This window comes from Melanerpes formicivorus, unplaced genomic scaffold (assembly GCF_026170545.1).
Source record: "Melanerpes formicivorus ecotype bairdi unplaced genomic scaffold, bMelFor1.0.p_v2 SCAF_45, whole genome shotgun sequence".
NCBI lineage: Eukaryota > Metazoa > Chordata > Aves > Piciformes > Picidae > Melanerpes > Melanerpes formicivorus.
This window is the reverse complement of record NW_027142397.1, coordinates 422,852-450,632: the sequence shown is the minus strand read 5'-3', so window position 1 is coordinate 450,632 and position 27,781 is coordinate 422,852. Positions and strand designations below refer to the sequence as shown.

The following is a 27,781-nucleotide window of genomic DNA, read 5'->3' as shown; positions in this document are numbered from 1 at the left end:
GGCTCCATCCCACACCTCCTGTAGCCAAAGGTGCGGTCTCCTGGCTGGCCCCCAACTCCCTTTCCCTGGAAAACCTCTCCCAGCTGTGGAGGAGCTGCCCTGCCACGGGACAGCCTTCAGCATCCAAAGCCAAGCAGCGAGCTGCTCCAGGCCTCACTGAAGGTCTTTAATGGCCAAGCAGGGGATGGATGGCATCAAGACACCGCTGCAGCCCAGGCTGGGGCTGGCAGATTGAAGACTTGCTGGAGCTGGCTGTGGGCTCTTGGAGGACCCCAAGGCTTGAGCCCAGGGTGTGTGAACACAGATGCCAGCCCCCCTCAGAAGCAGCCTGTGCCAGAGACATTCACACCTTTATTGCTCCAGCTGAAGGGTTCCTGCACTCCTCCCCCGCTCCCTTCTCTCCTGGGGACACTGCTTTCAGGGCAGGGTGGATGGCCTTGTGTCACAGAGCAGAAGGACAAGGTGTCATCCCACCAGCAGCCTACAAGCACCCCACCTCCCCCTGTGTCCTCCCACAGCATGCACTTAGCCGAGGAAGGTGTCGGAGTTCACACCTGTCCCTTTCCCACCCTCAGCCCCCAGGATAGTGCCACAGCCCCACCTCTGTGACTGCCCTCCAGTCATCCATACCCAGGTTTTCCCCAGGGAAGGGCAAGCTGCTCAGGTCCATTCCCAGTGGGCTCCCAGTGCACCCCAAGCCAAGGGCAGGTGAGGAGCCACCTGACTTCACCAGGGTGTCCTCCAGCAAAGCCAGCTCTCACCAGAGCCCAGCTCTGGGGTGTTCAAGGGAGCCCAGTGCAAGGAGACAGGGACCTGGGGTGCAGGGACCTGGGGTGCAGGGACCAGTGCTGCTCCATCACCCTCCCTCCCCACCCATGGTGGCCATCACAGCTTCTTCTCTTGCCCCACGTTCCCTCCAGCCCCACTGCTGGGCACCATCAGCAGAACTGCAAGAGAAGCAGAGCCCAGGGTGGGTGCTGAGCCTTCACTCAGACCCCTTGGTACCACTGGGGGGGGGTTTGCCACCCCCTGGCACCGGTGCTGTGTGCTGGTGCCCAGAGCCCCCGGCACAGACCTTCCAGCGGTTGCCACACTCATTGCACAGCACGAAGGTGGTCATAGGCTCATCCGCACTGCGTGTCTGCACCTGCGGGCAGCCTGGCATCAGCACAGCCCCCACCAGCCCCACAGCTGGCGCCGAGGCACAGGGGCACCCAGGGACAGGAGCACCCAGGGACAGGGCACTGAGGCACAGGGGCACGAAGGGACAGGGGCACCCAGGGACAGGGCACTGAGGCACAGGGGCACGAAGGGACAGGGGCACCGAGGGACAGGGGCACCCAGGGACAGGGCACTGAGGCACAGGGGCACGAAGGGACAGGGGCACCCAGGGACAGGGGCACCGAGGGACAGGGGCACGAAGGGACAGGGGCACCGAGGGACAGGGGCACCGAGGGACAGGGGCACCCAGGGACAGGGGCACGAAGGGACAGGGGCACCGAGGGACAGGGGCACCGAGGGACGGGGGCACCGAGGGACGGGGGCACCGAGGGACGGGGGCACCCAGGGACAGGGGCACCCAGGGACAGGGGCACGAAGGGACAGGGGCACCCAGGGACGGGGGCACCCAGGGACGGGGGCACCCAGGGACAGGGGCACCCAGGCACAGGGGCACCTAGGCACAGGGCCTGTGGGGTGACCTGGTTGTAGGTGCAGTTCTTCTTGCGGCACTTGCCGCACTGGAAGAGGTCGGTGACGGTGCCGCCGGTCTTGGCCATCTGGTGCTCCCGGATGGCCTCCTGGGTCATGGCACTCCGCAGCCTCTTCAGCTCATCGCTGGCCATCTCCTGCCGATGTCACCAGCTTGGCAAGGGCAGTGCTGCCATGCCTCTGCCCAGGGGCTGCCAGCCCAGCCAGTACAGAGTGCGAGGCACCGCGGTGCTGCACCTTCCCCATCCTCTCCAGGACCAGGACTGATCCTGCTCCCTGTGCTGGCTGGAGGCCTTTGCCCATCCAGAGGAAAAGAATCAGCCCATGCCCAAACTGCCCCTTCCAGGACCTGGCTCACCATGGAGGCACCTGCCAGGGCTCCCATTGGCTCCTGCCACTTGAAGAGGTGCAACAGGAACCCTCAAGTCTGAGCCCTGCCAGCTCTGTGGTGGACTGGGGGCTGTGGGGCCCAGGTAGTGCTCCCCCACTGTGCCTAATGCTGTGTCCCAGCCAGCACCAGCAGAGGTGTGGCCCCCACCAAGCCCAGACCCAGCCAGCCCCTGGGCACCAACACAACCTCCAAGAGCAGAGGCTGGAGGGGGCCTCACCCCCAGCAGAGGCAGCATGGGCACGGCCCAGGAGCCAGCGCTGCGCCCCCCACCTCGGCGGTCATGCGGGCGATGAGGCTGGGCTGGGTGGCCCCGCACAGGACCCCCCTCCTCAGGCTGGGGTTCTTGGGGTCCTTCAGGTTGCTGATCCTGCTCCGCACGCGGTTGCGATACTTCATGTCTGTGCTCTTCAGCTCCTGGAAGATATGTGGGGGTCTGTCAAGGAGTCAGGGGGGAGCATGGGGGGGTGCCAGCCCCAGGGGCACCTGATGCTGCCCTGGCCTTGGCAATGCTGATTGCCACCGGGGCCAGTGCCATGCGTGCACAGAGGTAACCAATCTCAACAGGGGTTTGCTTCCTGGAGGCCACGTGTGGGGAGGGTCTCACTCTGCTGTGACCCCCAAAGGCTGTCAGGGCACAGGGACCTCACCGAGCCCTGTGCTGGGCCATGAGTTCATGGTGCAGAAGGCTCATGCTGTTCTCCTCCTCCCAGGCTGGCCAAGAAGCCAGCAGCTGCCCTCATGGATGGGAGGTCACAAGGCTGAGCTGGCAGCTTCAGGGTCCCATGAGGCCCCAGGCACACAGCCAGGGTCTGGGGTGCATCAAAAACTGAAGCCTACCCAGAAGGAGACATCACCACGGGGCTGGTCCTGCTCTTCTGGACTGCCAGGACACACCAAGCTTCAGCTGGGAGTGAAGGGAGGTGGCTCCATCCCTGCCAGTATGGCACAGCCCTGAGCTGTAGAGAGGGCTGGGCACCCACAGCAGGCTCAGAGAAGAGACCTCGGCTGGGTCTGGGTTTACTTCCTCAGGGGCAGAGGGGATCACAGGGACTTGGGGAGGACATAGACCCCGGGACTAAGGCAGGTAGGTGCCCAGGAGATGCGCTGCTAAGCGTCAGCCTCAGCCTCAGCCTCTAACCAGGGTCTGGGCTCCCTCTGCAGGCAGCGGAGACAGCAGAGCCGGTCCCTCCCTGGCCCTGCTGCTGTCCCTCCCTGGCCTTGTCCCCATCACCCTCCGTGCTGTCCCCATCACCCATGCATGTGCCCTGCAGCCGGTGGAGCCTGGGCACCCCCAGCCCCCCCAAAGGATATGGTCTTCAATCTCTGATGCCATCTGCTCGCAGTTGACACCAAACTCCTTGTAGTCATCTAAAGGGCAGAGAGGCCAAGGGGTGAGTGCTGGCTGTGGAACCAGGCAGGTCTCACCCTGCACTGAGAGCCCCCAGAGAGGCACAAGTGTCCCCCTCAGCTTGTCCCAGACGCTCAGCTCTAACTAGCCCAAATTATTACCCATCCTGGACCCCATCCCCACACTCAGCTCCGGCCCAGAGACCAAACCAACCTCCTTTGCTTTCATTTTGGGGCTCCAGCATCTGTTGGCTCAGGCACCCTCAGAGCTTCAGCCCCCCCCCAAGGGCTCCAGCCCCCCCCAAGGGCTCCAGCACCCCCAGGCCCCAGCCCCACTCACCGTCCACACGCAGGGCAGCTGCCAGCATCTCGATGCATTTGTCCCTCACTGAGTCCCCTGTCAGGTAGCAGGGGGCCAGGAGGCAGGGGCCAGGAGAGAAGCTGGGGCTGGTGGGGGTCTGTGGTGCCTCTGGCTTGGCCTTGCTGCCATTGGCTCTGCAGGGGCCCATGTGGAAGACAGATAGGTGCCAGGGTCCTAGCACAGGCCAAAGGGACCTGCCAGTTGTGCCAGGACAGTGGGATGGGTATCCCCCAGGGCTATCTCCCATGGCCACCTCCTACCTGTCCTCCTTGCTGTCACTGGAGTTCCTCCTGGAGCCAGAGGAAGCTGGTGAGGGACTGTTGCTCACAGAGGCTCTCCTGGGGGTGGCACAAGGGGACAGTGGAGGTGACATCAGAATGGAGCAGGTAAGACAAGGGGTGAAGGCTAGTGGCAGGACCTCAGGCACCAGCACATCAGTGTGAGCGCCTGGAAGCCAGCAGGAATCTCCCTGGAGGAAGATTTGCTCCTCATGGGCGGTGTCCCAGTGCCTGTGGCAGGACCAGGGCTTGCAGCCATCACCACCCACCCCAGATGGGGGTCCAAGCATAACCAAAGGGGATCCCCAAATTTGCCCAGACTGCCTGGGGATGCCCCTTCCTCACCTGTCCCCTGAGGGTCTCCTCTGTGGGGAGGAAGCAGATGAGGTACTGGAGGACCTCGAGTCAGCAGAGTCTCTCCTGGCAGGACCAGCTCCAGGTCAGAGGATGGTGACAGGGAGCAGGCAGAGGGTCCAGACCCCCACTCCCAGCCCAGGGAGGGGCTGGGGTCTGACCTCTTCCATCCCACCCAGCCCAGGCGCCTACCTCTCTTTCTTGCCATCTGGAGGGGACTTTGAGGGCACAGTGCAGCCACCGCTGGGCTCCCTTCACCACACCGCCGAAGGGAGGGGAGAGGCTCTCAGTGCCCAGTGCCCAGCAGGAGCTGGGTGCTGACTGCCCATCCACACACTCCAGCCGTGACACCCCCAAGCCCCACCAGCCCCCAAACCGGGGGCAAAGCCTCTCCCAGTACTCAGCAGACCCCTGCGGGGCTCAGGGTGCCCCTTGGCTGGTACCTCTCCGGGATGGCATCTGCAGGGTGGCCCCGGGGGGTGCTGGACTTGCTGAGCTTCCTGGGGCAGAGAGAGCAGCGCAGGGTCAGATAGGCACCGACCCAGCAGCCCCTACCCAGGGAACAAACAGCAGACAGCAGCCCCCACCTCTCCTTGTGCTTCTCCTTGTGCTTCTCAGCTGAGTTCTTGGGGTACTTCACCCCTTCACTGGGGCAGCTGTGCAGATCCAGCACCTTCTCCCCATCCGTGTCCCTCTCCTTCTTCCCACCCACATCCTTGTCCTTCCTCGGGGTGGCAGAGGGCTCTAGGGGACGGAGCTGGGCGTCACGGGTGTGGCCCAAGCCAGCACCTGCGGAGCTGTGTCCCAAGGTGGAGGTGGCTGGGGAGATGCTCGGCCCTCGGGGGGGGCCACACTGGTTTACATCATCCCAGAAAAGCCACTAGGGCCCTGCCCCCTCCCGCCAGCACTGCTGCGGTGGCTGTGCTGCGGCGAGTCCCAGCTCGGGACCGCCCCCCCCGCCCCCCTTGGAGCCCATCAGGCATTTGGGGTGCCAGGGTGGTCAGGGAGGGTTGGGACTCGGGGGGCTTCCCAGTGTTGCTCACCCAGCAGCCGCTTCCAGTTCCTGATGAGGATTTTGGCCGAGGCCACCACCTCCTCATCCTCGCAGTGCTTCCGCACCGAGTTCACAGCCACCCCGATGCGCGTGGCCTGGGGCGCAGGCAGGGAGAGTCCTCAGGGAAGTGCTGCTGCCACAGCTGGGACAGCACAAGCTGCCCCATGGGGTGCCACCCTGCCAGCAGCTGCTGGCACCCACCCAGGCCCCCTCACCTGGAGCAGCTGGATGGTCATGGTGTAGCCTGTGAGGGACTTGAGCAGATCCAGGGCCCCTTCCTAGAGTGGGGAGAGGTCGTGGGGACCTTTGAGGAGCCAGGGAGAACTGGCACGGGGGATGTAGGACGTAGAGGTGGCTCCTGTGTCCCCCTTCCTCTCGTTGGCACCAGGCAGCGCAGGGGAGGGCACTCCAAGGAGACACAAAGCAGCCCTGGGCCAGTTCCCAGGGAACTCCAGACCCGCTACACATCCATAGGAACACCTCCAAATCCTGCTGGATCCATCCTGGTCTGGGGTCAGCTCTTGGGGCTGGGAAGCAGCAGCTCCCCATCAAGCCTGGGAAAACCCCGCGGTGAGGAAAGCCAGGGCTGCCTGCCAGGAGCTGGGCACGGCTGAGGGGCACCCGAGTGTCCCCACACCGGGGTGTGAGGGTCCGTGGGGGGCACAGCCCCAGGCTTTCAGCCTGAGCCCAGGCGCACAGCGGCTGCAGGGCTAAAGATAGCCTCGGCCTGGAGCCCTCCTCCTGCTCTCCTGCGGTATTTTTGGAGCCCCAGCAGCCGGCAGCAGCTTGCAGGTGTCCTCCTGGCAGGGGGCACAGCTTCACCCTGGGCTGGACCCCATGCACCATGAGGGCTGAGCCAGGCCCTCCCCTGCGATGGGCGCAGGGGAAGTCCCCACGCTGCAGCCAGCCCGGACCCTTTCCAGTCCCCTGCCCGCTGGGCAGGATCAGTCCCTTGACCGCGGGACAATTCCCACGGGATCTGTCTGGCTTCCGCGGGGGTTGGATTTGGTCCCAAGCCTTGACACCTAAACCAGCCACCAGATCCGCGGGGGCGGCAGTGCTGCCCCCACCCCCTCCTCGGGGCCGGCACCGTGGCAGGTCAAAGGCCTCGGGAACAGTCAAACATTAACCGGGAGGGGCCGGGCCCTGCGCTGCCCACGCGAAACCGGATCCCCGCACGGATCCTCACCAGACACGAAGGCTGGCAGGGACGGACCTTGCCTGCCCCCTGGCACCCCATTGCCGAAGCCCCCCAGGAGCCCCCTCCCCTTGGACGCTTGCACGCGTTCGTCCGGAGGGGAGGGGGAGGCTATGTCCCCCCGCGGGGTTTTGCCGTGCACGCGGCTGAGCCCCTGGCACCAGCCCTGGCATCAGCTCTGGCCCCGATCGGGTGCTGGCAGCGGGCTGGTGGCCAAGCACCTGTCGCCCACAGCTGCCCATGGGCCTGCGGCCACCACCCCTGGCACAGACACCTCCCCCCCTTGTCCCCAGATCCCAACAGCCAGGAGAAATGGGGGGCGGGAGAGCCCCAAATTGGCAGCAGCCCTGGGAGATGGCAGCACAAGGCTGGGCTGGGGTGGTGCAGGCAGCACCCTAGGGAGCTGGTGGCACCTGTGGGTGCTGAGCACCCCTTGGAGCTGCTCAGACCACGAGCGAGCAGAGGGGAGCTGAAGAACAAACCCCAGTCGCCTCCCTGCCCCGTCCTGAGCCCTGCAGCACCTAAACACGCACTCGTGTGCCCCGCACGCACTCGTGTGCCCCGCACGCACTCGTGTGCCCCGCACACGCGTGTCACCCCCCCGCGGCGCTCGGCCTCACCGTGCTCTTCCTGGCCACCATCTTCTCCAGCTTCTTGGCGATCCGGACCAGCTCCTCAGCGGGGCCCATGCTGGCGGCTGCCGGCTCCGAGGGCTGGAGCAGGACCAGGACCAGGGCGGCAGAGGGCACAGCTGGGACCTGTTGGCATCAGGGGGGCTTGGGCAGGGGCTGGGGGGCGGCTGGGTGTGAAGCGGTGTCCGGGCTGGGAAAGAGAAGGAAGGGAAGGGAAAGCAGAGAGGAGGTGGAGCTGTGCTGGCCAGTTACAAACTGTGCCAGGCAGGGCAGGGCTAAATATAGCCCAGAGCACCGGGACGGGACGGGACCGGCGGCGGGAGCCGGGGGAGGCGCCTGCCGGAGGGCACCGGGACACCCCCGTGCCAGGCCCAGGGCAGCCCGGCGGTGCCAGCGTGCCCGTGGGCTGCGGGAGCTGCCTGCCGGGGGGTGGCATGGAGAGAGCTCAGGACGTGGCTTTGCCACAGGCATGGCTCGGCGGGAATGTGGCTTTGGCACGGGAACGGCTCAGTCCCGAGGGATGCAGCACAGCCTGGTGTGAGCCCTGTGGGCAGAGGGCTGCCCTTTCCAAACCAAGCTCAGCCTCCCCCCACAGCCTGTCACGCCAGGCAGATGCCAAGGCTATGCCAGTATTTGCCAACGGGGAGCAGTCAGTACATGACGTGCCAGCCTATGGTGGGTGCCGACAGCCCCCCAGAACGGGGCAGCAGTTTGGGGCACCGTGGTGGGGATGCTGTCCCTAGGCTTGAGTGGCACAGGTGGTTGGGATGGGTGGGTGACAGCCAGAGTGCCACCCTGGCTTGTCCCTGCTCCACCAAGGGGTGGTTGGAAGGTGAGCACTCCACTTGGAGCTGGATTCATCTGGGCACGCAGGGAGGATGTCTATGCCCCAGCTTTGCCCCCCGTGGTTGCCCAAAACCCAGCCTGGTGCACCCGGCCCCACACACAGCACCCCCCCGAAGCCTAGGGTCACGTCCCTGAAGAGCACCAGCAAGTGACAGAGACCCCACTGCCCCCAGGGAATATCACCAGCATCACCCAGGCTGGGGAGTGGGAGCCCCTGGGGCAGAGGCTGTGCCCCCACCCCACCCAGGCACTTCCAACCCTGGTGGCTTTATGAGAAATGAGACAGAAAAACTTTTAAAAAACCCAAAAGATCATTTTTGAGATGAAACATTTGACACAAAAAGGAGAAAGGGGGAGGGACAGCTGGGGGGGGAAAGGCAGGTGGCTCCTGAGGGACATCAGCATGGGATGGGGACATTGGTCCCACAGAAAACTGCAAAATGCCCCTGGGGAGACCCCCAGGGCTGGGGCAGTGATCCAGCACCCACCCCAGCCAGGGACGTGTGGCAGGGGCTGTGTGGGGCCACCTGAACCCCCCCAGATCGGGGAATGGCAAAGGCATTTCACTGCCACGCGAGGGGGGCTTCAGAGCAACCCCAAACCCCGGCAGCAACCAGAGCGTGGGGGTCCTAGAGACCCTCCAGCCCCCACAGCAAGGTCCCTAAAAGCCCTTCCCTCTTCCCTGCCCATCCCAAAGGCTTCACAGTTGGGGTTGAGAAGAAAGTGGGGGGTCCCTGGCTGTTCCTCATCTCTGCTCTCCCCAGGACAGGGAGGAGGGCAAGGGGGGCACCGAGTGCAACTGACCCCTCCCCAAGTCCTTGCAGACAGGGCACAAGCCCTGTGGATGGGCAGAGCCCTCGGGAGGGATAGGGGAGCAGCAGCACCAGGGGACACAGAAAGCTCAGCCCAGCGGGGCAGTGTTGTCTCTGAGCCCCCCGGAGGGCAGTGTCCAGCCCAGCTGAGTGGTCCCAAACGTGTTCCTGGGCATGTCCCTCCTGGTCTGGCTCTGCTGAGCCCTCTCTGGCCAGCGGGGAGCAGCCTCTGTCCTGGCCCAGGGGACAGGGACAGGAAGGCCACTGCCACCCAGTCAGTCCTGCAAGAGGTGGACACAGCTGGCTGGGAAGACCCCGGTGCGGGAGCCGTCCCCCTCGATGAAGCCAACCTGGGGGTGCAGAGAGAGGCAGGTCAGGGGAGCCCCATTCCCAGGGGAGTTCAGAGGCAAAGCCATAGTTACACCGGCAGGAGCACCCCCGGATGGGGCACGCATCCCTGCCCCTCGTGAACACCCAGAGGAGGACTGGGCAGGGGGGAGGGAGCAGCGCTGGGGCCGCAGCAGGCGCCGCTGCCAGGCTGCCACTCACCCAGCTCTGCTCGTCCTCCTCCCGCGTCACCACGATCACCTCCCCCTTGCAGAAGGTCAGCTCCCGAGCCTTGTCCCCCTTGCAGTCAGCCACTGCCTTCACTCGCTTCTGCTTCCCCTTGGCCTGCACAGGGGTGTACAGAAGGGTGATAGACACCCCCCCCCGGCCACCCCTAAGGTACGCGCAGGGATGTGACAGCCCGGACCCCTCCACCCACCCCAGGAAGAGAAACCAGAGTGCGTGTGTGCGCAGAGGGTGGGCCCTGCCCCCTGCCCTGTCATCACAGCCCATCTGAGACCCCCCCTGAGGGTGGCACCTACCGGAGCAAATCTCCTGGGCATGGGCACGGGGGGCACCTTGCTCAGGGCGGGGTCCTCGGGGCCCGCAGGGCTCTGTGGGGCCAGCCCTGCCTTGCCCAGCGCGCCGCTGATGCGCCGGTAGGAGCGAGTGCTCTCCGAGCTGCTGGGGACATCGGGGACAGCGTCACCCCCTCTCTGCAAGGTCTCAGTGGGGTCAGGGCTCCCCCCTGGGACCACCCAAGGGCCCAGGATCCCACCCGTAGCTGGAGAAGAGCCCAATCGTGCCCCAAACGAGTCCCTCCCACCACAGGCTCTGGAGAGGAAGCCTTGGTGTCACCCTCCAGTACTGTGTGTCACCTTCCCCAGGGACAACCCACCCCACACACACTGCCCTTGTGCCCTCCTGTGTCCCAGGGTCCTCCAGCCCCTCGGGGTCTCCAGATCAAGCCAGGGACTCCTTTGCTTTACAACCTCCACGGACAATTTGGGGTTCCCCACGGCTGGAGGGGACCCAGCACAGGTTCAAGCCACCAGCACCATGCAGTGACACCCCCCTAACACCCCGCACCCCCAGGCTCCAGCGAGGTCCTACCCGAATTTGACAGGGGGGATGTCGGGGGCGGTGCTGCCGGGCGGGGGCTGCCCCGGCGGGGGGCTCAGCTCCGCCCCGCGCCGGCCGCCGCCGCTCTCCGCCTCGGAGCGAGTCTCCCAGTACGCTGCCCGACGGCTCTCTGGGGGGCTGCGGGCGCCAGCGGCTGGGGGGCCGAGCTGGGCGTCCAGGGTGGAGGGAAGGCTGCGGGGTACTGGAGCCTCCACCGGACTGGAGAACTGAGGCTCTGATGCCTGCCGGGGGAGCTCTTGGCGCTCTGGGGAGGACACATGCCAGGGACAATAAACCCAACCCGGTGGCATCGAATCACAGTCACAGACTGGCTTGGGTGGGAAGCGACCTTCAGAACCCATCCAGGCAGACCCCCTGCACCCAGCACGGACGTCCCCAGCTACAGCAGGCTGCTCAGAGCCACAACCAACCTGACCTGTAACAGTGCCAGCCATGGGGCATCTCCCACCTCTCTGGGCACCCTGGGCCAGGCTCTCCCCACACTCAGTGTCAAACTTTTCTCCCTTCTCTCCACTCTGACTCCTCCTCTCTCAGTTCAGACCGTCCCCCCTTGCCCTGGCACAACAGGCCTTGCTCTGAAGTCTGTCCCCATCACCCACTGTCCAGACAGCTCCACCATGGGTGAGCACCCCTAACCCCAGCTCACCAGTGGGGCTGTGGCTGGCTCTGGGGCGAGAGTTGCCCCGTGTGGGGTTCTTGAGGGGCAGTGGGGGGGGGATCTCCTCGCTGTGGGCCCGGCGAGGTGCGGGGTGGGAGGGCACCAGGATGCTCTCGTAGGTCTTGTTGGTGATGTCCATCCCCATGCAGCTCCAGCGGGTCTGGGGGCAGGAGGGCGGGGGGCTGGTGGCCAGGGGGGACATGCCCTTGAAGGAGCGCTGGAGGGGGCTCACCTGGGGACAGACACCCAGCTTCAGGCCTGCCCCCTCCAGGGGCTGCACCCCCAGCACCATCCTGGGGGTATCATCACCCCTAAGTACCTTCTCCTCCAGCTCATCCTCGCTGTCATAGGGGAACTCTGCGGGGGGCTCCCAGTCGTAGTCGATGTGGATCTGCAGGGAGAGCTTCCCCGCCTGTGCCTGCTCCAGCTGCAGGATGGGGCAGGGCAGAGAGGACTCAGCATGGTAAGGATAGGTCTCAGGAGCCCCCTACCCCCATGCCAGTCCTCTCACAGAGCTTTGGTCCCCCGTCCCCACCCCAGCACCTCCTGCACCCCTCCTACCAGCTCTTCACACTCGCTGTGCTTGAGCCTCCGCGCCACGTCCAAAGCCGTCTCGCCCGCTGCATTCACTGCTCAAGGGACACAAGGGGCCAGATGCAGGGGACACCCTCAAACCACCCTGCTCCCACCCCAATGCCCCTCTCAGCACCATACCCGTGGTAAAGGCAGCTTTGCCCTTCAGGAGCAGCTTGAGGCAGTTGGGCTGGTTGTAGAGCGCGCCATAGTGCAGGGCTGTGTTCCCATCCTGCGCCGCCCGGTCCAGCGTCCCCCTGCCAGGGCCACCACAAGAGGTTCAAGGTTCAGGAGCACACAGGCACCAGCCCCCCAGGCAGGGCACACCCCAGGCACCCGGGCACGCACCCATTCTGGATGATGAAGTCCACCAGAGGAAGGGAGGATCTGTCCGCGTGGCGCACAGCCATGTGCAGCGCCAGCTCGCCAGGGTCCTGCCAGCACATGGGAGGGCAGAGGAGAGCTGAGCCTCAGGGTGCTCACCTCCAGCACAGGGGCAAAGAGATGGACCCAAGGGTGCTTCATCTACCCCAAGGGCACATCTCCACCCAAAGGCCAGGGAAGCTCTGAGCAGGGACACCCAGAGGGAAAGTCCGGCGGAGGAAGCTGGGTGGTGGCATGAGGCTCACCTGCCCCTCAGGGCTGGACAACGGCTTGGCCAGGTCGTGGCCCTCAGCAAAGGCCTGGAGCAGGCCCAGGAGGTCGCGGGCATGAATGGCCTCCCAGAGGCGGTGAGGGTCCTCGTGGGACCCCCTCTGCACGTAGCGCCGCTCCATGTACTTGGCCACGATGAACTCCTTGCGGGCAGCCCTGCGGGAAGGGTGCCACGGCGTCAGCTCAGGTGGGCATGGAGACCAGACCCACCCTGTCCCGCCAGAGCCAGCCTGGGCTCCTGCCTCCTCCTGAGGCCTCGGGACCAGGGGGTAACCTCCCAAAAAGGTGCAGATCGCCACAAAACCCAGGCAGTGACACCAGGATCCCCCTGCCCCCATCCCCGGGCTGTCTCAGAGCTGATGGGCAGCAACACAGGGACAGAACAGGCACCAGGCACTCGTCCTGCTCCTGCCAGCCCACCCCTGGGCAGTGCCTGACTCACATGTCGCTGCTGGCCGAGGGCTTGGGGCAGTCCTGCGTGGGCAGCGTGGCCTCCATGATCTCATTGAAGCGACTGTTCCCGACGCTGACCGCCAGCTGCAGCGAGAGATGGTGCTGGCAGACACCCCCCTGCCCCAGCCAGAGCCCCACCCTGGAGGGAAGCAATCCACTGGATTCACCTAGGACCTTCCCACAGCAGCCTCTCCCACAGGGACGTTGCTCTTTCAGGGCAGGGGGAGTCTGTTTGGAACGGGAGCAAACCCTGGGGAGCCAACAGAGTCTTCCCCCACCCAGGGGAGCCGTGCCAGGCTCCCTCCCACTCCCCCAGCTGACCACACTGGGAGCTGCAAACTGCTGCTGGGGAAACTGAGGCAAGGCTGCAAGCAGTGGAGCAAAGTGGGCACAGACGGATTGCAGGAGGTGGGATGAATTCCATGTCCCAGGAGGCTTGGAAGCTGCAGAGGGTGATTCCTGGTGGCTATGAGATCTCCAGGCTTGGGGAGCAGCTTACCAGCAGCTCAGAGGTGCTGAGGACATCCAGTGTGAGGGACTGGATGCGGGAGTAGTGCACACCCAGCTCTCGGTGGATCCCAGAGCACTCAATGCAGGTCAGGATGCCCAGGTTGGTGGAGAGCCACGTGGGATCTGCGTGAGGAGTGACCTGGGGCTCAGCACCACCACCCCTGGGATGCTGCAGTTCTAAAGGCTCTGCAGAGGGGTCCTGAGACTCTACAGAGGCATCAGTTGGCTGAGGTTCAGCAAGGCCAAGGGCTGGGTCCTGACTTTGGGTCACAGCAACCCCATGAAGGCTCCAGGCCAGGGGCAGAGTGGCTGGAAACTGCCCAGCAGAAAAGGACCTGGGGGGGTTGGAAGACAGCAGTGGACTGTGAGCCAGCAGTGCCCAGGTGGCCAAGAAGGCCTCCAGCATCCTGGCCTGGATCAGCAGTGTGACAGAACGTCCACGATGCGGTGCTGAGGGCCACAGGTTGGTGGTGCCCTGGCAGTGCTGGGTTAAGGCTTGGAGTGGATGATCTGAAAGGTCTCTTCCAGCCCAAACCATTCTGTGACTCTAACCCCCCCCCAGGCCCCAACCTACCTGGAGCCCCACAGTCGCAGCACTGCTTGTTTCCCGGCATGTTCTTCACCTCGCTGATCACCACCTTGGTCAGCTCCTGCGCGCCGCACGCCGCCGCCCCGCCGCTGGGGTCCCCCTTGAAGGCGTTGCTCAGGGCTTCGTCCTTGCTGTTCTGCAGCACCGAGACCCACCTGGGCACGGGGGAGTCCCATCAGGACGAGGAGGAGGAGGGTGGGGAAAGTCGAGCAGGAATGGGGATGGGTGGCGGCACTTACACAAGACACTCCTGCTCGTCCTCCGCCTGGAAGTGATAGGTCCTGTTGTCTGCAGGGGTGGGAGAGGGGAGAGTGAAGAGAAGGATTTGGGGATGTCCAGGACAGGTGGGAGGAGCTGACACTAGTCCAAAGGGGTCCTCTTAAACTACAATTAAATCACTGCATGTCACTTCTCCATCACCAGAGCCCTGCTGCAGACTCTTTTTGTCTTCAGCTTGCCAGATCTCCATGCAGAGGTTATTCCACTCCTCCTTATAGGACACTCAGGGCCAGAATAAAAGGGCAAACGGTGTCCAGGTGCCATGGGCTGGGATGTTCTCCTCCAAGCAGGGAGCTCCTACCCACAGCTCTGACACCCCTAGGTCAAAGAACCGCCCCAGCCCCAGTACCCTGCTGCGGGCACTCACGGGTCACCAAGTCAAAGCACTTCTTCTCCTCGGCGTGGGGCCGCACCTGGCAGGTGAGGAGGTTCAGCTTGACAGGGGGACGGTTGATCTGCAGGGCATGAGGGCAGGAGGCTGGTCAAGGGATGGGGCAGGGGTGGGACGTGCCTCACCCCCAGCAGCAGCCAGTGGGGCAGCAGCCACCCCCCAGGTGGTCCCTCCTGGGACAAGCGGGCGAGTGGGACCTTCCCTGACCCTTGGCAGCGGAACGGAGCTCAGGGATCGCCCCGAGCGGGGGCCTCTGTCCCCGGTGCAGCTCGCACCTTCTACCACCAGGTGGCAGCACACACCCCCAGCACAGACCCGCGCCCCTTGGGTCCTGTCCGGGCCCTCCAGGGTCATCTGGCTGCCCCAGCCCCCTCCCTCTGACACCCAGACACAGGGGACCCCCGCTCAGCACATCCATCATCGGGACCAGCGGATGGAGGCCAGATCAGGCCAGCCTGGATCCGTGGCCGAGGTCAATGGGCTGAGGTTCAACGAGGCCAAGAGCTGGGTCCTGCCTTTGGGGCACGAGAAGCCCAAGAATGCTCCAGGCTGGGGGCAGAAAGGCTGGAAACTTCCCAGTGGGAGTGAGGATGTTAGCCTGGAGAAAAGTAGGCTGAGGGGAGACCTTACTGCTCTCTGCAGCTCCCTGAGAGGAGGCTAGAGCCAGGTGGGGGTTGGTCTCTTCTCCCAAGGAACAAGCAATAGGACAGGAGGAAATGACTTCAGGTTGCCCCAGGGCAGGTTCAGGTGGGACATGAGGAACAATTTCTGCCCCTTAAGGGTTGACAAGACCTGACCCAGGCTGCCCAGGGCAGTGGTGGAGTCTCCATCCCTGGAAGAGTGAGGACCATGGGTTGGTGGTGCCCTGGCAAGAGCTGGCTCCATGGTTGGTTGAATTGGATGACCTCAAAGATCTCTTCCAACCCAAATGATTCCATGGCATTCTAAGCCAGGCAGATTTGTGACCACTTTGGTCAAACTAAACTCAGAATCCCCAGGGGTGCAGTGAAGGGTCAGGGCTGCAGCCCTGGGCTGCTCCTCACCGTGCTGTGGGAGATGGTCAGGCAGCCATACTTCACCCCACACTTCCTCTTCTGCCAGACTTTGCGTAGCCTGAGGAGCAGAGGGAAGAGGAGGCATCAGGGAATGTTGTCCAGTGCTGACCACCCACATCCATCCACCTCCCAACCACCCCAGCAGCCCTCAGCAGAGCCTGAAATGTCCCGCAGAGCAGGCTGCCCACTGGTCATGCTGGGCAGCAGCAGCACAGATTTGCCAGCACATAACCACTCGCTCAGAACATGGTGCCCGTCACCCAGAGGTCCACTGAGAAGGTGAGGACCTCTTCAGGCCTCTGAAGACTTTATTTATCACCCCAGGTGATTCCATCAGGAGCCTTTCTCCCTCCAAACCCAAACAACAAGGAATTTCTTCTCCCCTCTGCCACAGCTCACAGCTCTTCAGGGTGAACTTGACACTGGGCAGCTGCCCCCGGAGACCCTCATCCAAGGACACCACAGCCACACAGCAGCAGCCACTGTGCCCAGCCAGCAGGGAAGCATCCTGGGCATCAGAGCCTGCTGAGGGCCTTCACATAAGAAATGGGCTGATGACACCAAACCATCAGAGGGCAAGGTCCCCTGTACCACCTCCCAACCTCTCCCTGACCACCAGCTCCCAGTTCTCCTCTGGCTTGTGGAAAAAAATCCCTTTCTCCAAGCTCTGATGGATGCTTAGCACCAAACAGAACCAACTGCACCTGAAGACCAGTCCAACCCAAACCCTCACCCAAACAGTTCCAGCTCAGGAACCCAGGAGCATGGTGCCCTCAGCCCACAGCAGCAGGGCTGGGGCTGGCAGCTCCCTGGGCAGGGTCCGTCCTCACCCATCGCTCTTCTTGTATAGGAACCCAGACTTCTCAGTGCCATGCTGCTTGTTCCCCTGGTGCTGGTGGATGCTGTAGCCACTGCCAGAGTTCTTCCTGCTCAGGTTTTCCTGAGCTCATCATGGGTAAAAGAAGCATTGAAAAGCCAGGTGAGAGGTGCAGGGCTGGCTGCTGCCCCCAGATGACCTCATCCTTACACGGGTGACAGTGTCCAGCAGGATGCCAAGAGACCCTCCTTCCCTCCAGCATCTCCCAGGTCACCGGCTCTGCTCCCACAGGTGTCCCCTTTGGTCCCCAGCTCCCTTTTACCCTGCTGCTCCCCATCCCCAGGCTAACTCTGGGGCACTCATCCCTTCCTTAGCACCCTCCCAGCTCTCCCGTGACCATTCCAGGCTCTCACCTCCTTGTTCTCCAGCTGGAGGATGCTGCGCAGGGAATCCCGGGTCTGGGCGAGCTGCTTCACCTCCTCCTCTTGGGCTTGGTGGAGCTGGAAAGGGAGGGAGCTGCCCTCAGTGCTGCATTCTCGGGGGGTGGCATCTCAGGGGAGGTTCTGGGGTGGTGGTGGCTGGCAGATGTGGGACTTACTGCATGGAGGGACACGGCCAGCTTCTCGATGAAGGGGGAGAGGTTCTGGGCAGCCTTCCAGCCGTCTTGGAAGAAACTGAGCATTTATTCCATGTGATTGAGATGCAGATGGGGAGGATGGAGGGGAAAAAAGAGGGGGGTTTAGAGCAAGGAAGAACATAGCAACCCCCCTGGGAAACTGCTCTTGCTTCATGGTTTCCCTGCTACTGGAAGCTGGAGGGACCCCACCAGAGGACAAGCCCAGGCCATGGGGTCTGATGCCCCCAACATGTGGGGTGGGTTTAGATTGGCCTCTTGTTCAATCCAAGCTCACTGGGGACCAGCCCTGCTGGAGGCCAGATCCTGGGGGCCTCTGGCTCACAGTCCCAGCTGAGGACATGCTCTCAGCCAACACAACTGCCCCACCCCCGCCTCAGTTTCCCCACTCAGGAGCTGGAGGCAACCACATGACCCCCACAGGCTGCTCGTCCCACCCCATGGAGCAAGGGAAAGGCAAGGGGCTGTGAACCCTTGCTCCAAACACCCTCCTCACAAGCCCCATGGGCTCGTGGTGCAGCCACTCAGCTGAACTCATCCCTGGAAATCCACCCAGAACCCAACCACGGGACCCGTCCCGAGCCAGCGCCCTCCCCCCAGCCCTCACGGCCACGTCTGCAGCTCCTGCAGCCAACAGAGCAGGTTCCAGCTCCTGCCTGCAAGCAAAGGCTCTGCCCAGCATCTTCATCAACAGCTTCATGGGGCTGGGATGGGAGAAGCGTCCCCAGACCCTTGTGGGGAGTCCATGGGGTGCTGACAGACCCCAGGTATGAAGCTCCCTGACCCAGGTGGCAACCTACTTGTGCTGAGCATGGAAAAACTTGATGAGGCTCTGGAGGAAATCTGGGCCCTGCTTCATCTGAGACTCGCTGGCTTTCAGCAGGTACTGGAAGAGAAGACACTCAGCTAGGTGACAGAGATGAGGACCAGCTGAAGACATCCTGGAGGGAAAAGCAGGAGCTTGCCCAGCCCTGGTCTCCCTTCCCAGCACAGGGGGGAGGGTTAAGCCTGGCTGGGTTTCAGGAAGTCGAGTCACCACGCTGTGATTTGAAGGCAGCTCGCTGGAGACCACCCTCTGAAAACCTGGCCCTGGAAGTCCTCCAAGCCCTGAGAAGTTCAAGGACCAAGGCAGGCCCCCGGGGTTTCCAGCTGAGCAGGCTTCTCCTGCTGCTCATTACTTCTGGAGTTAATAAACAACCAAAAGCCAAACCAGCTCACGAGGGAAGAGAAATGAGAGCAAGCAGCCGCGGCGCCGGCAGAGCCCTGACCCCAGCGCGGCCAGGACCGGCTCCGAGGCGGCCAGCGGTGCACCGGCCCTGGAGCTCTGCGGGGAGGGGTCCCTTGTGACAGGGAACTTCGGCTTGATGCATCAAACACATCCATCAGCTGCAGGCAACAGACATCCCAGAAAAACGAGGAGGGGGAAGAGATTTGTCCCCTGTGAGCTCCTCTGCAGCTGGGGAGTGGTTTGGAGCTGGAGGGGAGGGGAAGGCAGCCCTGAGCTCCAGGGGCTTTCCATGGTGGAGAAGGACCTTGGTGGGACAGAGCCTCCAGCGTGGAGCCCCCTGCCGAGGGAGGGTACTTTTGGGCTGGGGAAGGTCTTGACCAGCAGTGGCTGAGCCCAGGATGTCCCCAGCAGCACCTGGTCCAGATCCACCTACAACCACACACCCCATGGCTGCTGGGTATGCGAACTGGCCCATGATAGAAGATGCACCCACCCCAGAAAGAAGCAAACAGCATCCACTGATGAACCCACACACAACACACCCACCCCAGCCCCAGCCAACCCCAGGGGAGAGCTGCCCCCACTCCCAGCTGCAGGCAGGCTCCCTGGGAAAGCAGCAGCAGCTCCGGTGCACGCTGGGCCCAGGAGCTCGCAGCCACCCCCAGTACTGCTCCGTGCTCCACAGAGCTGCTGTCCAAGGCAGTGACTCATCTGGCCACAGCCCAGCGCCACGGCCCCGTGCCCAGCTCCATGGCCCCAGCCTCCTCCTGCCCTTAGCCAGGGTCAGCCTCGGGGCTGTTAACCAAAATGCTCCCTTTTAGCCCCAGGTGCCAGCCTCTGGCTTGGCAGAGGAGGGGCAGGAGTGGAGCTGGGAGGATGTGGGTGCCTCACTGCGGGGTGACCCACAGGTGCCACTCACAGGGACCACAAGGTCTCCCCACGTGAAGGTCCCTGAGTCAGGACCATGAGGGACTGAGTGAGATGGGGACAGCCAAGGGTCCCACGTTGCACCCATGCAGGGCTGCCCTGGTGCTGGGGATGGAGATAGGTCTGCTGTCCTCATGCAGCTCTGAGCAGAGTGGTCCCCTGTGTCCCCCCATCCCCAGCACAGCCCCCACCTCACACATGTGGAGCTGCAGCAGTCTCCTCTCCCTCTGCACGTCCTCAGCCGCCTCTGCCTCTGCCTGGCTGACCCCAGTCCCGCGGCCTCGCTCCTTCTCCATCTTCCCCCTGTGGGATGGGATGGTGGCAGACTGGGGACAACCCTACCCCAGGAGATGTCCCAGGGGGCAGCCTGTGGTGGGGATGGCATCAGGAACAATGTCTCCAGCCCCTGCAGCTGGGCAGGGCTGGAGCCATCCTGATGGCAAAGTGGCAGTGACAGGTGCCCGGCCGCAGCCCAGGGCAAAGCAGCTGAGCGCGCACTGGGACTGGGGCATTGCTGGAGGCAGCAGGCTCCTTACACTTTGGTCTCGTAATCCTTCCAGGCCCTTTCAAGCTGCTTCTTGGATTCCTGTGGCAAAAAGCAGAGAGGGGATGGCAGCAGTAAGGGAAAGTGAAAGGCCTGGGGGCACCAAAGGAGCATCCCACAGCTGAAGGAAGGGACCCTCCAAGAGCATCTTGTCCAGCAGGGGCACCTCCAGCTGGATCAGGGCCACACCGAGCCTGATCTTGGATGTGTCCAGGGATGGGGCTGCAAGCACATCCCTGGGCAGCCTTGCTCCAGTCCCTTCCTTCTGGTGGTGGGTTGAAAATTCCCCCCAACATTAAATTAGGGGAAACTGCCCCACTTCTGGCCACAGGCATGAGCAGAGCTTGTTACAGGGGTAACCCCAAACAGGTGACCTGCAGCTGGGGACACAGCTGGAGGGCACTCACCAGGCGGCTGTCCTTCAGCTGCCCCTTCAGCAGGCTGTCCAGGGGGAAGGAGATGATGTTGTTGAGGTTCTGCACCTGCACAGGGTACAAGTGGGGGTCATCCCAAGGGGACCCCCACCATAGGCAGGTCGAGGAGCTGGAGACACAGCTCCTTCCCAGCGCCAGCTTCTTCCCCCAGCTTCCTTGCTGCCCCAGGAAGGGTTAAGGAGGCTGGAAGCAGGGCTGGATGCAGGCTCAGGGCAGGCTAGGGCTTGTTGGAGCTGGCTGCAAGATGTCTGACGTGGGGCCCTTCCCACAAACCACACTAGCACCACGGCTGCCAAAACAAAGCTGTTCCCCTCCATCGCCGCCCCCACCCCCATCCCACCATGGCACAGCACCTGGTGATGCCACCAGACCCTCCATGGCAAAGAGTCCCCCAGTGTCAAAGGGGCTTCCCAAAATGTTCCCCTTCCCTGGGCTCTGGGCACGGCAACCATCATCCCCACCAGTGCCATACAGGGGACTGCTGGGGGGACAGTCCCAGTGTCCCTCCATGCACCCACGGGGCTGCAGCCCACACAGTGATGTGAGAACAGCTCCAGCACCCAGGTGGGACCCCTCTGTGCACCCACATTCCTTCCAGAAGCTCCTGGGGGTTTTGCTTCCGGGGAGGAACACAGCTCTGGGGCACAGAACCAGCCCTGAATGGGAGGGGACAGGGCACCCCCCTTCCAACAGCCACAGCAGGGACAGGGCACCCCAACTCTGACAGCTGTGGGGAGCAGGACCCTGGCTTTTTGGATCCAGCCAAAGGTTCTTGCACCTCCCCCTGCTCTGAACATGGCAGCAGTGGTGGCTGCTCCCACAACAGCACCATGCAGGGTGGGAGGCAGGGAACCAGCCTGACTCCCCCCAGAGCACAGGGGTCCAGCCAGGCTGGGACACGGGGAAGGGGAGGAGCAGGGAGGCCCAGACTGGGGTAACTGGGCGAGGAAGATGCCAAAATCTGGAATTCTTGCTGGGGGAGGGGCAGCAGAAACAAATCTCTTAAGCAGCCTAAAAAAAGGCAGTCAAAAAAATCCCTTGTTGGGGGTGGGGAGAGATCTGAAAGGGACTGGAGAGGGGGCCAGCAGCACAGGAGCCCCCCCAGAGAGCTTCACCACTAGGTGTGCGTAGACCCAGCTCCCCCTGGGAAGTGATCCCTCCTCCAGAGCCATTCCCAGGGTGGGGAAGGCACTGCTGGCCGGGCTGGCAGCCACCTCTGCCCACCCCAGGGCTCCCCAAGGCCCCACCGTGCAGCTCCGAGTGGCTTTGATTTACTTCTTGGCAAGCGAGATCAGAGAGGGAACTATGTGAGAGGAAAGGCAGGAAGAAAGAAAGGGAAAGCAAAGAGCAGCCCCAGCCTCCCATCGAGTCCCAGCAGAGAGGGGAAGGGGCTGCAGTTCCAGCAGCCAGGAGTCTGCATCGACTGGGAGCACTGGGAGCATGTCCCTGAGCCCAGGCTGGGGGCTGAGGATTGCTGCTGGGGGGCGGGGGGGGGGGGGGGGAGGGGGCACCCTCGGTGGTTTCTCCAAATCCTGACAGATCACAGAGATTTTTCCTGGCTTGGCAACAGCCAGATGCAGAGAAGAGCTGAGGCTGCTCTGGAGGCACCACGAGCCCCAGGACCCCAGCCCAGGGGGTTGGGGCTCACCAGGTTCTTGAAGAGCGCGGTGACCTCGCGGGTGAAGACGGCCAGGTTGAGGAAGCCTGTGGAGAGCTCGTGGTTGTTCTGGCACAGGTGGCTGCTGCCAAAGGTCTCCAGGGCCTCGCTGTACTGCTCCTCATTCTCCACGTGGGCTGTGCAGGGAGACACCAGTGAGGCACACAGGGTGACCCTGCAGCACCTTGTCCCTGGAGGAGGCTGCATCATGAGGTCTCACCAGCACCCTCCTCACCCCCCACGGCAGAGCTGGGCTGATCCTGCTGCTGGGGCAGCAGTGTGCCTCAAACAATCTCCCTGAAGTTCTCACTTTCCTTTTTTACATCTTTTTAAGACAGTTTTGGGCACCCTACCACGTTGCCAGGCTGGCCGGCAGCAAGCAACCACCCACATCCCCTCAGGGTGGCCAGCACCCACGACCCCCCACGGCCACCTCGCTGCTGAGGACCAGCACTGGTGGTGGACAGGGCCACCACAGACCCCGGTGACAGACTCTGGGAGCAGAACTCACTGAGCCCGGAGCTGTGAATGGCTTTCACATATTTCCTGATCCTCTGGAGCACGGCTTGGTCCCCGTCCAGGCTCTGCGAAGGCAGGGACAGAACACAAGCGGCACTCAGGGGCGGTGCCAAGCGCGGCCGCGGCTCCCCCAGCCCAGCTGCCCCAGGGGGAGGCTGCTCTGCCCTGCAGATGTGCTGGGCAGCAGCCAAGCTCCCAGGGCTGGGAAAGGCGCTGGAGGCATCCCGGAGACACCAGAAGCTCAGTGTCCAGACAGGCCCCTGCCAGGCTCATGGTGCCCACAGCTCTGGCTGCCAGGCAGGGCTGTGGCTGCTCACGGAGCCTGGGTCCCAGGGGCAGCAGGAGGCGAGGGGCTTGGCCAGCACTCCCAGTGCCACTTCAGATCCCAGCAGCCACCGAAAATGCTGTTTGATGAAGCACCATGAGCACGACACAGCAGTCTGTCCCCAGCACCCCAGCACACATCCCCATGGCTAGAGGCCAGGCGTGCTGGGAGGGACCTGCCCAGCTCCATGCAGGGGTCCAGAGCAGAGCCAGAAAGAGGATCCACCTCCCACCGACATCCAACAGGGACCTAAATCACAGAAACCCCACAACCAGCAGTCCACAAACACCCCCTGTCCGCTGCCAGTTCACACGGGGCCTTGGTGGTGGCCCCCAGCACGGCGGAGCTCCCCACAGCCCCCAGCAGCTGCATCCTGCAGGGGCTCAAATCACCTCCCATCCCCAGCCTGGTCCCTCCATCCCTCCCTGCTCAGGCAGCTCCTACTCGCCCACACCAAGGACCAGGACAAACTCAACCCAAGACTAATCCAGCGCCAATCCAAGGCCAACCCAAGACTATTCCAACATCAAGCCGCCTGGGGCACTGCCCGCAGGGCATCAGAGCCAAAGACACACCGGCCGCAGGCATCAGGAAAGGGTTAAGGGAGGCTTGGCTGCAGGTACCAGAGGCATGAGAGCAGGCTGCAAATATTCAGAGGGCGTGAGCGGCAGCGCGGCAGGGACCAGCCCGCCCGGCAGCTACACTGGAGAGGCTCTGCGGCTCTATCAGGCTCTCCCCGAAGGCTCGGGGGCTGATTTCCTGGCTGCGGGGTCAGCCTGGCTTCGGTGCCGCTCTCCAAAGCCCTCCTCGTCGGACGGGAGGCTGGGGACCAGTTTTGGCCAGGATGAACCGGCTGGGAGGGCACCAGGGTCAAGGAAGGAGCCAACCCCCTCGCCCCGCCCCCCCCCCCCCGAGGGGTCTTGCGATGCACCGAAGCTGGGGAAGGGTATGGAGAACAGGGCTAGTGAGGAGGGGCTGAGGGACCTGGGGTCGTTCAGCCTGGAGAAGAGGAGGCTGAGGGGAGACCTCCTTGCTCTCTACAGCTCCCTGGAGCCACGGGGGGTTGGGCTTTTCTGTCTACTCTCAGGTGATAGGAAGAGAGGAAATGGCCTGGAAGAGAGCTGGGAGGGTTAGGCTGGACATGAGGAACAATTTCTGTGCTGCAAGAGTGGTCAGGGATTGGCACAGGCTGCCCGGGGGGGGCATGGGGACAGCCCTGAAGAGCAGAGGATGGGGATGTCTGGAGCCCCCACAGCACCCATCACCCCCAGCCCAGCTCAGGGGGAGCTGAGCACACTGGCACAGCGGTGACAGGAGCATAAGGGGTACCCTGTGGGCATGGAGGAAGAGGCAGATCTGCACCTGCACAGCTGCCACCCGGGCTTACAGCCTGGGGACCCTGAGCACCACCCCAGCAGGATGCTCAATGGAGGTCATTTTTCTGCCTTCCCCTGCCGCCAGCTGGTGCCGCCTGGGGAAGGATCCACCACGGGTGCCAGGGGCCAGACTGGCAGCGATGCCAGGCTGGGATCACCATGTGGCACTGCCCTGGGTACAAAGGGCAGCATGTGGCAGGGACCCATGGTTACTGGGTTGGTGACAGTGTGATCTGGGAGCCTGGCTGCCAACTCTGCCACCAAATGTGCCAGGGGCTCTATCAGGTCCAGGTGCCCAGCCCTGTGACACGCACACAACACCCAGCCCCAACCCCCAAGGGCTGGATCCAACCTTCCAACTCACTCCACGGACATCAGGTCCTGCCAACAGCCCCGGGAACCCCAGGAGGGGACAGGGGACAGCCCTCTGCCCAGGGAGCTGGGGTGTCCCCTGCTCTGGAGGTGATCAAGATGTGTGGCCACAGCACTTTGGGACATGGCCATGGTGGTGTTGGGCTGAAGGTTGGACTCAATCTTAGGGGGCTTTCCCAACCCCAAAATTCCATGATTCTATGAATCCCAGGAGGCAAACTGAGTCACAGAGCAGCTCCAGCAAACAGCAGCACACAAGCACCAGCCTCTGGCCCTCAGCCCACTCCCCCACGTCAGTCCTACCCCCATCACTGGGGAGGTGTGGGGCTGGGGCTTCTTACAGTGCTTTTCCCTCTTCCCCTCGTGCAGTGGGTACCAAAGGCCTGGCAGCAGTTTGGCCCACACTGAGGGTCCCCTGCAGCCTCTGGTGGGATGGGAGGGGTCATCTCCGTGCCCCCCAAGGCACACGACAGTGGTCACAACTGCCAGCTTGCAGCCACACTCTGCAGCTTCACTAGGCAAACCTCACAGAGAGAGGTTCCTGGGGGATGCCTCTCCCCCCATCCTCCTTAACCGCAGCCTCTCCGAGCAGCCAAACAAAACTGCTGCTGCTGCCTGCCGGCTGGAGCTGCCTCCCTCTGCCCAGCCGAGCAGCACAGCCACGGCAGTGCTCAGCAGATGCTGGGGGGGAGCAGGATGCTCCGCGGGGTGGCCCCAATTTCCAGCCCGGCGACACCCAGCCGGGGGCTCCTGGCACCTGTGGCCCCGCGCCCCCCACCAGCCCTGGCTGCCCTCCAAAGCCATTCCTGCCCCAGGAGGAGCCGGCAGCGCCGCGGGACCAGCTGGGAACTGCCTTCATTCCAGGCAGGAGAACCCCCCCCCACCTCTGCCCTTCCTACCCATGGTGCTGGGGATCTTGAAGGGAGGCTGAAAAATACTGCTAAAACCCACTGCCCTGGCTCGGGGGGGGACCCCCGCGGTGCGACACCCCCCCATCCTGGGGCTCTACCCCCACCAGGGTCTCTACATCGTATCAGGGCTGGGTCCAGCCTAGGAACTCATCACTCAAGGGGCTGATGCTTGGCCCCAGGGGGGTGCTTCGGTCCTGGGAGGGGTGCTCTGACACCACCTGGGATGTCCGGGCACCAGCTGGCATTCCACGGCCAGCCACAGGGAGATGCCCTAACCCCTAACGGCTCCAGCTGGCACCTGGAGCCGAAGAATCTTTAACAGGGAGTTTTGCCCTTCCTGCAGCCATGTCCCCCAAAAGCTCACAGAGGCCACTGAGATACAGGCAGCCAGCCCGAGGGGCCCAGAGCACCCACGTTAGGGTGACCATCGGCACAAGCCCCCTCCCCAGTGGTCTCGGGATGAAGGGGGGACCTCAACAAATAGGAACCCAAGGAAGGGAGGTGCCCCCCCCCCGGGGGAGGGTGGGGGGGTGATGGGCCAGCACCTATAGGGTTCCAGGAGCTACTGCCCCGGGGTTCGGGGTGGTCCGAGGTGGGGAGCCCAACGCGAGCCCCCGCACTCCAGCCCCTCTTACCTCCTCCAGAGTCCCCACCGCCCCCCGGCACTTCTGCATCTTGGAGGCGAAGGCGGGGGCCGGGGAGCTGAGGTCTTCACCGGTCACGGCCAAGAACTCGGCCACGCTGAGCTGCTCGGGCATGGTGCGGGTGGCACTGCGGGTGGCACCGAGGGTGGCACCGGGGAGAGGCACCGGGACCGCACTTGGAGCGCACCGGGGTGCCGGAGAGGCCCGGCTCAGCGCCCCATGTCCAGCCCCGGAGCTCCGCTCGGCACCGGGCGGTTTCTCCCCGGCTCCGCCCGCTCCCCCTCCCCCTCCCCCCCCCCCGTCGTCACGTGGGTGGTGCCGCCCGCCCGTTAAAGGCAAAGCGGCCCCCGGGCCCCCCCCCGGTGACCCCTGGCGCCGCCACCGACAGCTGAGGGGTGCGCGGTCCCGGCTTGAGGCGTGTAGAGGAAGGGAAAAGCCCCGGGGTGTTGCTGGACTGGCACCCCCCAGCCTTTCCCTGGCACACATCCCACCCAGGCACCTCAGCACCCACCTTACCCCTGCCTGTACCCCACCCCAACACCCACTTTGCCCCAGCACCTTGCCACTCACTGCACCCCAGCACCTCAGTACCCCCCTTTACCCTGGCACCCCAGCACCCACCTCACAGGGATATCTTGGGGTTAAGCCCAGCCCACCCCTAGCAGTGGTTGAACTGGAGGCCACCTTCACCCTGCTCCACTCCCTTTTTGGGCAAAGTGATTCCTGCAGCCCTCCTCCCGGGGTGCTCTTTGTCCCTTTGGAGGGGACCTCTGAGGTCACACATCCCTGCACCTCTCCTCAGGCACCACGGGTCCGAGGAGCTTGACTCTGGCATCCCATTCCCTGGCTCCCAGTTATTTGCTCTTCCCAGAGGATGAAGGAGCCTGGATGCCCCACAGCAGGCACTGTGTCTGGGCACGCACAGTCACAGACTGCTTTGTGTTGGAAAGGACAACACCATCAAGTTCCATCCCCCCTGCCATGGGCAGGGACATCTTCCAGCAGCCAGGTCGCTCAGAGTCCCCCACTGGGTTCGTCCCTCCATGGGGCTGGGAGCCAAAAAGGGACAAAAAGCCTCAGCCGTGCTCTGCGGGACTGGCTTGCCACGAGAGGACGCCATGAGTGCCCACGCCCCTCGCTCCAGTCCCCCCACACCAAGAACCCTTCACCCACGGCCGATGCGGGGCGGGGGGGGTGGGGGGGGTGTCACAGCCCGACCCCGTTCCCGAGGCCGCAGCGGGGCTCCGGGGCCCCTTTGCTGGGGCTGCTCTGCCACCTGCTGGCCAGCCGCGGGACTGCGGGAGGCGGAGGTTCGACACCGCCCCCCCCCCATTTCTCTGCTCACAGAAAACCAGCCCCTCACAACGCCAACTTTTATTTAATTCCACCCTCTCCCGGGCAGAAAACATCAAACGCCACAAGTTTTGCCATGCCAAAACCAAAACAAACCAAACCCCACTCTGGCCTAGGCCACCCCCGAGGAGAACCACCCCAAGGCAGGACAACTTAAATAGACTCACACCAACTTCCCACCTCCCCACGCCTGCCAGTGCCATGCTGAGGGAGGGGTCCTCTATAAATACAGTGCAATAAACACATATTGAATAACTCTAGCCCCCCACCCGTGTCCAAGGGCTCATCCCACACCACTTCCCGTGCCCCTCTCTGCTACAGCCACCAGCTGATAGCATCCCTCCACCCCCCACTATGCTCCAGTTTTGGTCCCTCCAGCACCAATAGCTTCAAGAGGCTGGAAGGAGCTGGTAGGGACTGGGGAA

The 27,781-nt window shown here is 63.6% G+C and overlaps 2 protein-coding genes across 7 annotated transcripts; both read right to left on the bottom strand.

Annotated features, from left to right (window-relative positions):
• Nucleotides 1-207: 207 nt before the first annotated feature.
• TCEA3 (transcription elongation factor A3) lies at nt 208-7,568 on the bottom strand. Of its 3 annotated transcripts, XM_068159002.1 has the most exons (14): nt 7,314-7,568; nt 5,711-5,773; nt 5,485-5,590; nt 5,029-5,185; nt 4,885-4,941; nt 4,634-4,693; nt 4,433-4,507; nt 4,070-4,147; nt 3,789-3,943; nt 3,414-3,469; nt 2,372-2,527; nt 1,701-1,847; nt 1,076-1,147; nt 209-947 (listed from the first exon to the last, which is right to left on the bottom strand). In XM_068159002.1, the coding sequence occupies exons 1-14, from the start codon at nt 7,380-7,382 to the stop codon at nt 939-941; spliced, it is 1,260 nt and encodes a 419-aa protein (XP_068015103.1). In that variant the 5' UTR covers nt 7,383-7,568; the 3' UTR covers nt 209-938. The 3 variants fall into 3 exon arrangements, with proteins under 3 accessions (XP_068015104.1, XP_068015105.1, XP_068015103.1); XM_068159003.1 differs by lacking the exon at nt 4,634-4,693 and having other exon boundaries at nt 208-947; XM_068159004.1 differs by lacking the exons at nt 4,433-4,507; nt 4,634-4,693 and having other exon boundaries at nt 208-947.
• An 863-nt stretch (nt 7,569-8,431) lies between these two features.
• Nucleotides 8,432-26,252, bottom strand: ASAP3 (ArfGAP with SH3 domain, ankyrin repeat and PH domain 3). 4 transcript variants are annotated; one of them, XM_068159025.1, is made up of 26 exons: nt 25,995-26,252; nt 22,368-22,440; nt 21,848-21,993; nt 20,173-20,247; nt 19,758-19,807; nt 19,413-19,524; nt 17,867-17,952; nt 17,031-17,106; nt 16,846-16,948; nt 16,446-16,560; nt 15,604-15,673; nt 14,537-14,624; nt 14,130-14,178; nt 13,876-14,045; nt 13,291-13,424; nt 12,781-12,875; nt 12,314-12,494; nt 12,033-12,118; nt 11,826-11,941; nt 11,673-11,740; nt 11,431-11,538; nt 11,100-11,343; nt 10,424-10,697; nt 9,853-9,994; nt 9,533-9,655; nt 8,432-9,333 (listed from the first exon to the last, which is right to left on the bottom strand). In XM_068159025.1, exons 1-26 carry the CDS (start codon nt 26,115-26,117, stop codon nt 9,259-9,261), a joined length of 2,982 nt encoding a protein of 993 aa, XP_068015126.1. In that variant the 5' UTR covers nt 26,118-26,252; the 3' UTR covers nt 8,432-9,258. The 4 variants fall into 4 exon arrangements, with proteins under 4 accessions (XP_068015126.1, XP_068015127.1, XP_068015128.1 ...); XM_068159026.1 differs by having other exon boundaries at nt 9,853-9,991; XM_068159027.1 differs by having other exon boundaries at nt 8,433-9,333; nt 16,446-16,555; nt 16,846-16,932.
• Between the last annotated feature and the right edge of the window lie 1,529 nt (nt 26,253-27,781).

Bases quoted from the DNA above. Each gene is read 5' to 3' on its own strand.
- TCEA3 (XM_068159002.1), bottom strand. From the start codon at position 7,382: ATGGGCCCCGCTGAGGAGCTGGTCCGGATCGCCAAGAAGCTGGAGAAG. The intron at 4,942-5,028 runs GTGGGGGCTGCT...TCTCTGCCCCAG, and splicing joins AAGGAGAAGCACAAGGAGAG to GAAGCTCAGCAAGTCCAGCA. The intron at 1,848-2,371 runs GTGGGGGGCGCA...TGACATCGGCAG, and splicing joins TCGCCCGCATGACCGCCGAG to GAGATGGCCAGCGATGAGCT.
- ASAP3 (XM_068159025.1), bottom strand. From the start codon at position 26,117: ATGCCCGAGCAGCTCAGCGTGGCCGAGTTCTTGGCCGTGACCGGTGAA. The intron at 22,441-25,994 runs GTAAGAGGGGCT...CTGCCTTCGCAG, and splicing joins CGGTGGGGACTCTGGAGGAG to AGCCTGGACGGGGACCAAGC. The intron at 9,656-9,852 runs GTAGGTGCCACC...ACCCCTGTGCAG, and splicing joins TGCCCAGGAGATTTGCTCCG to GCCAAGGGGAAGCAGAAGCG.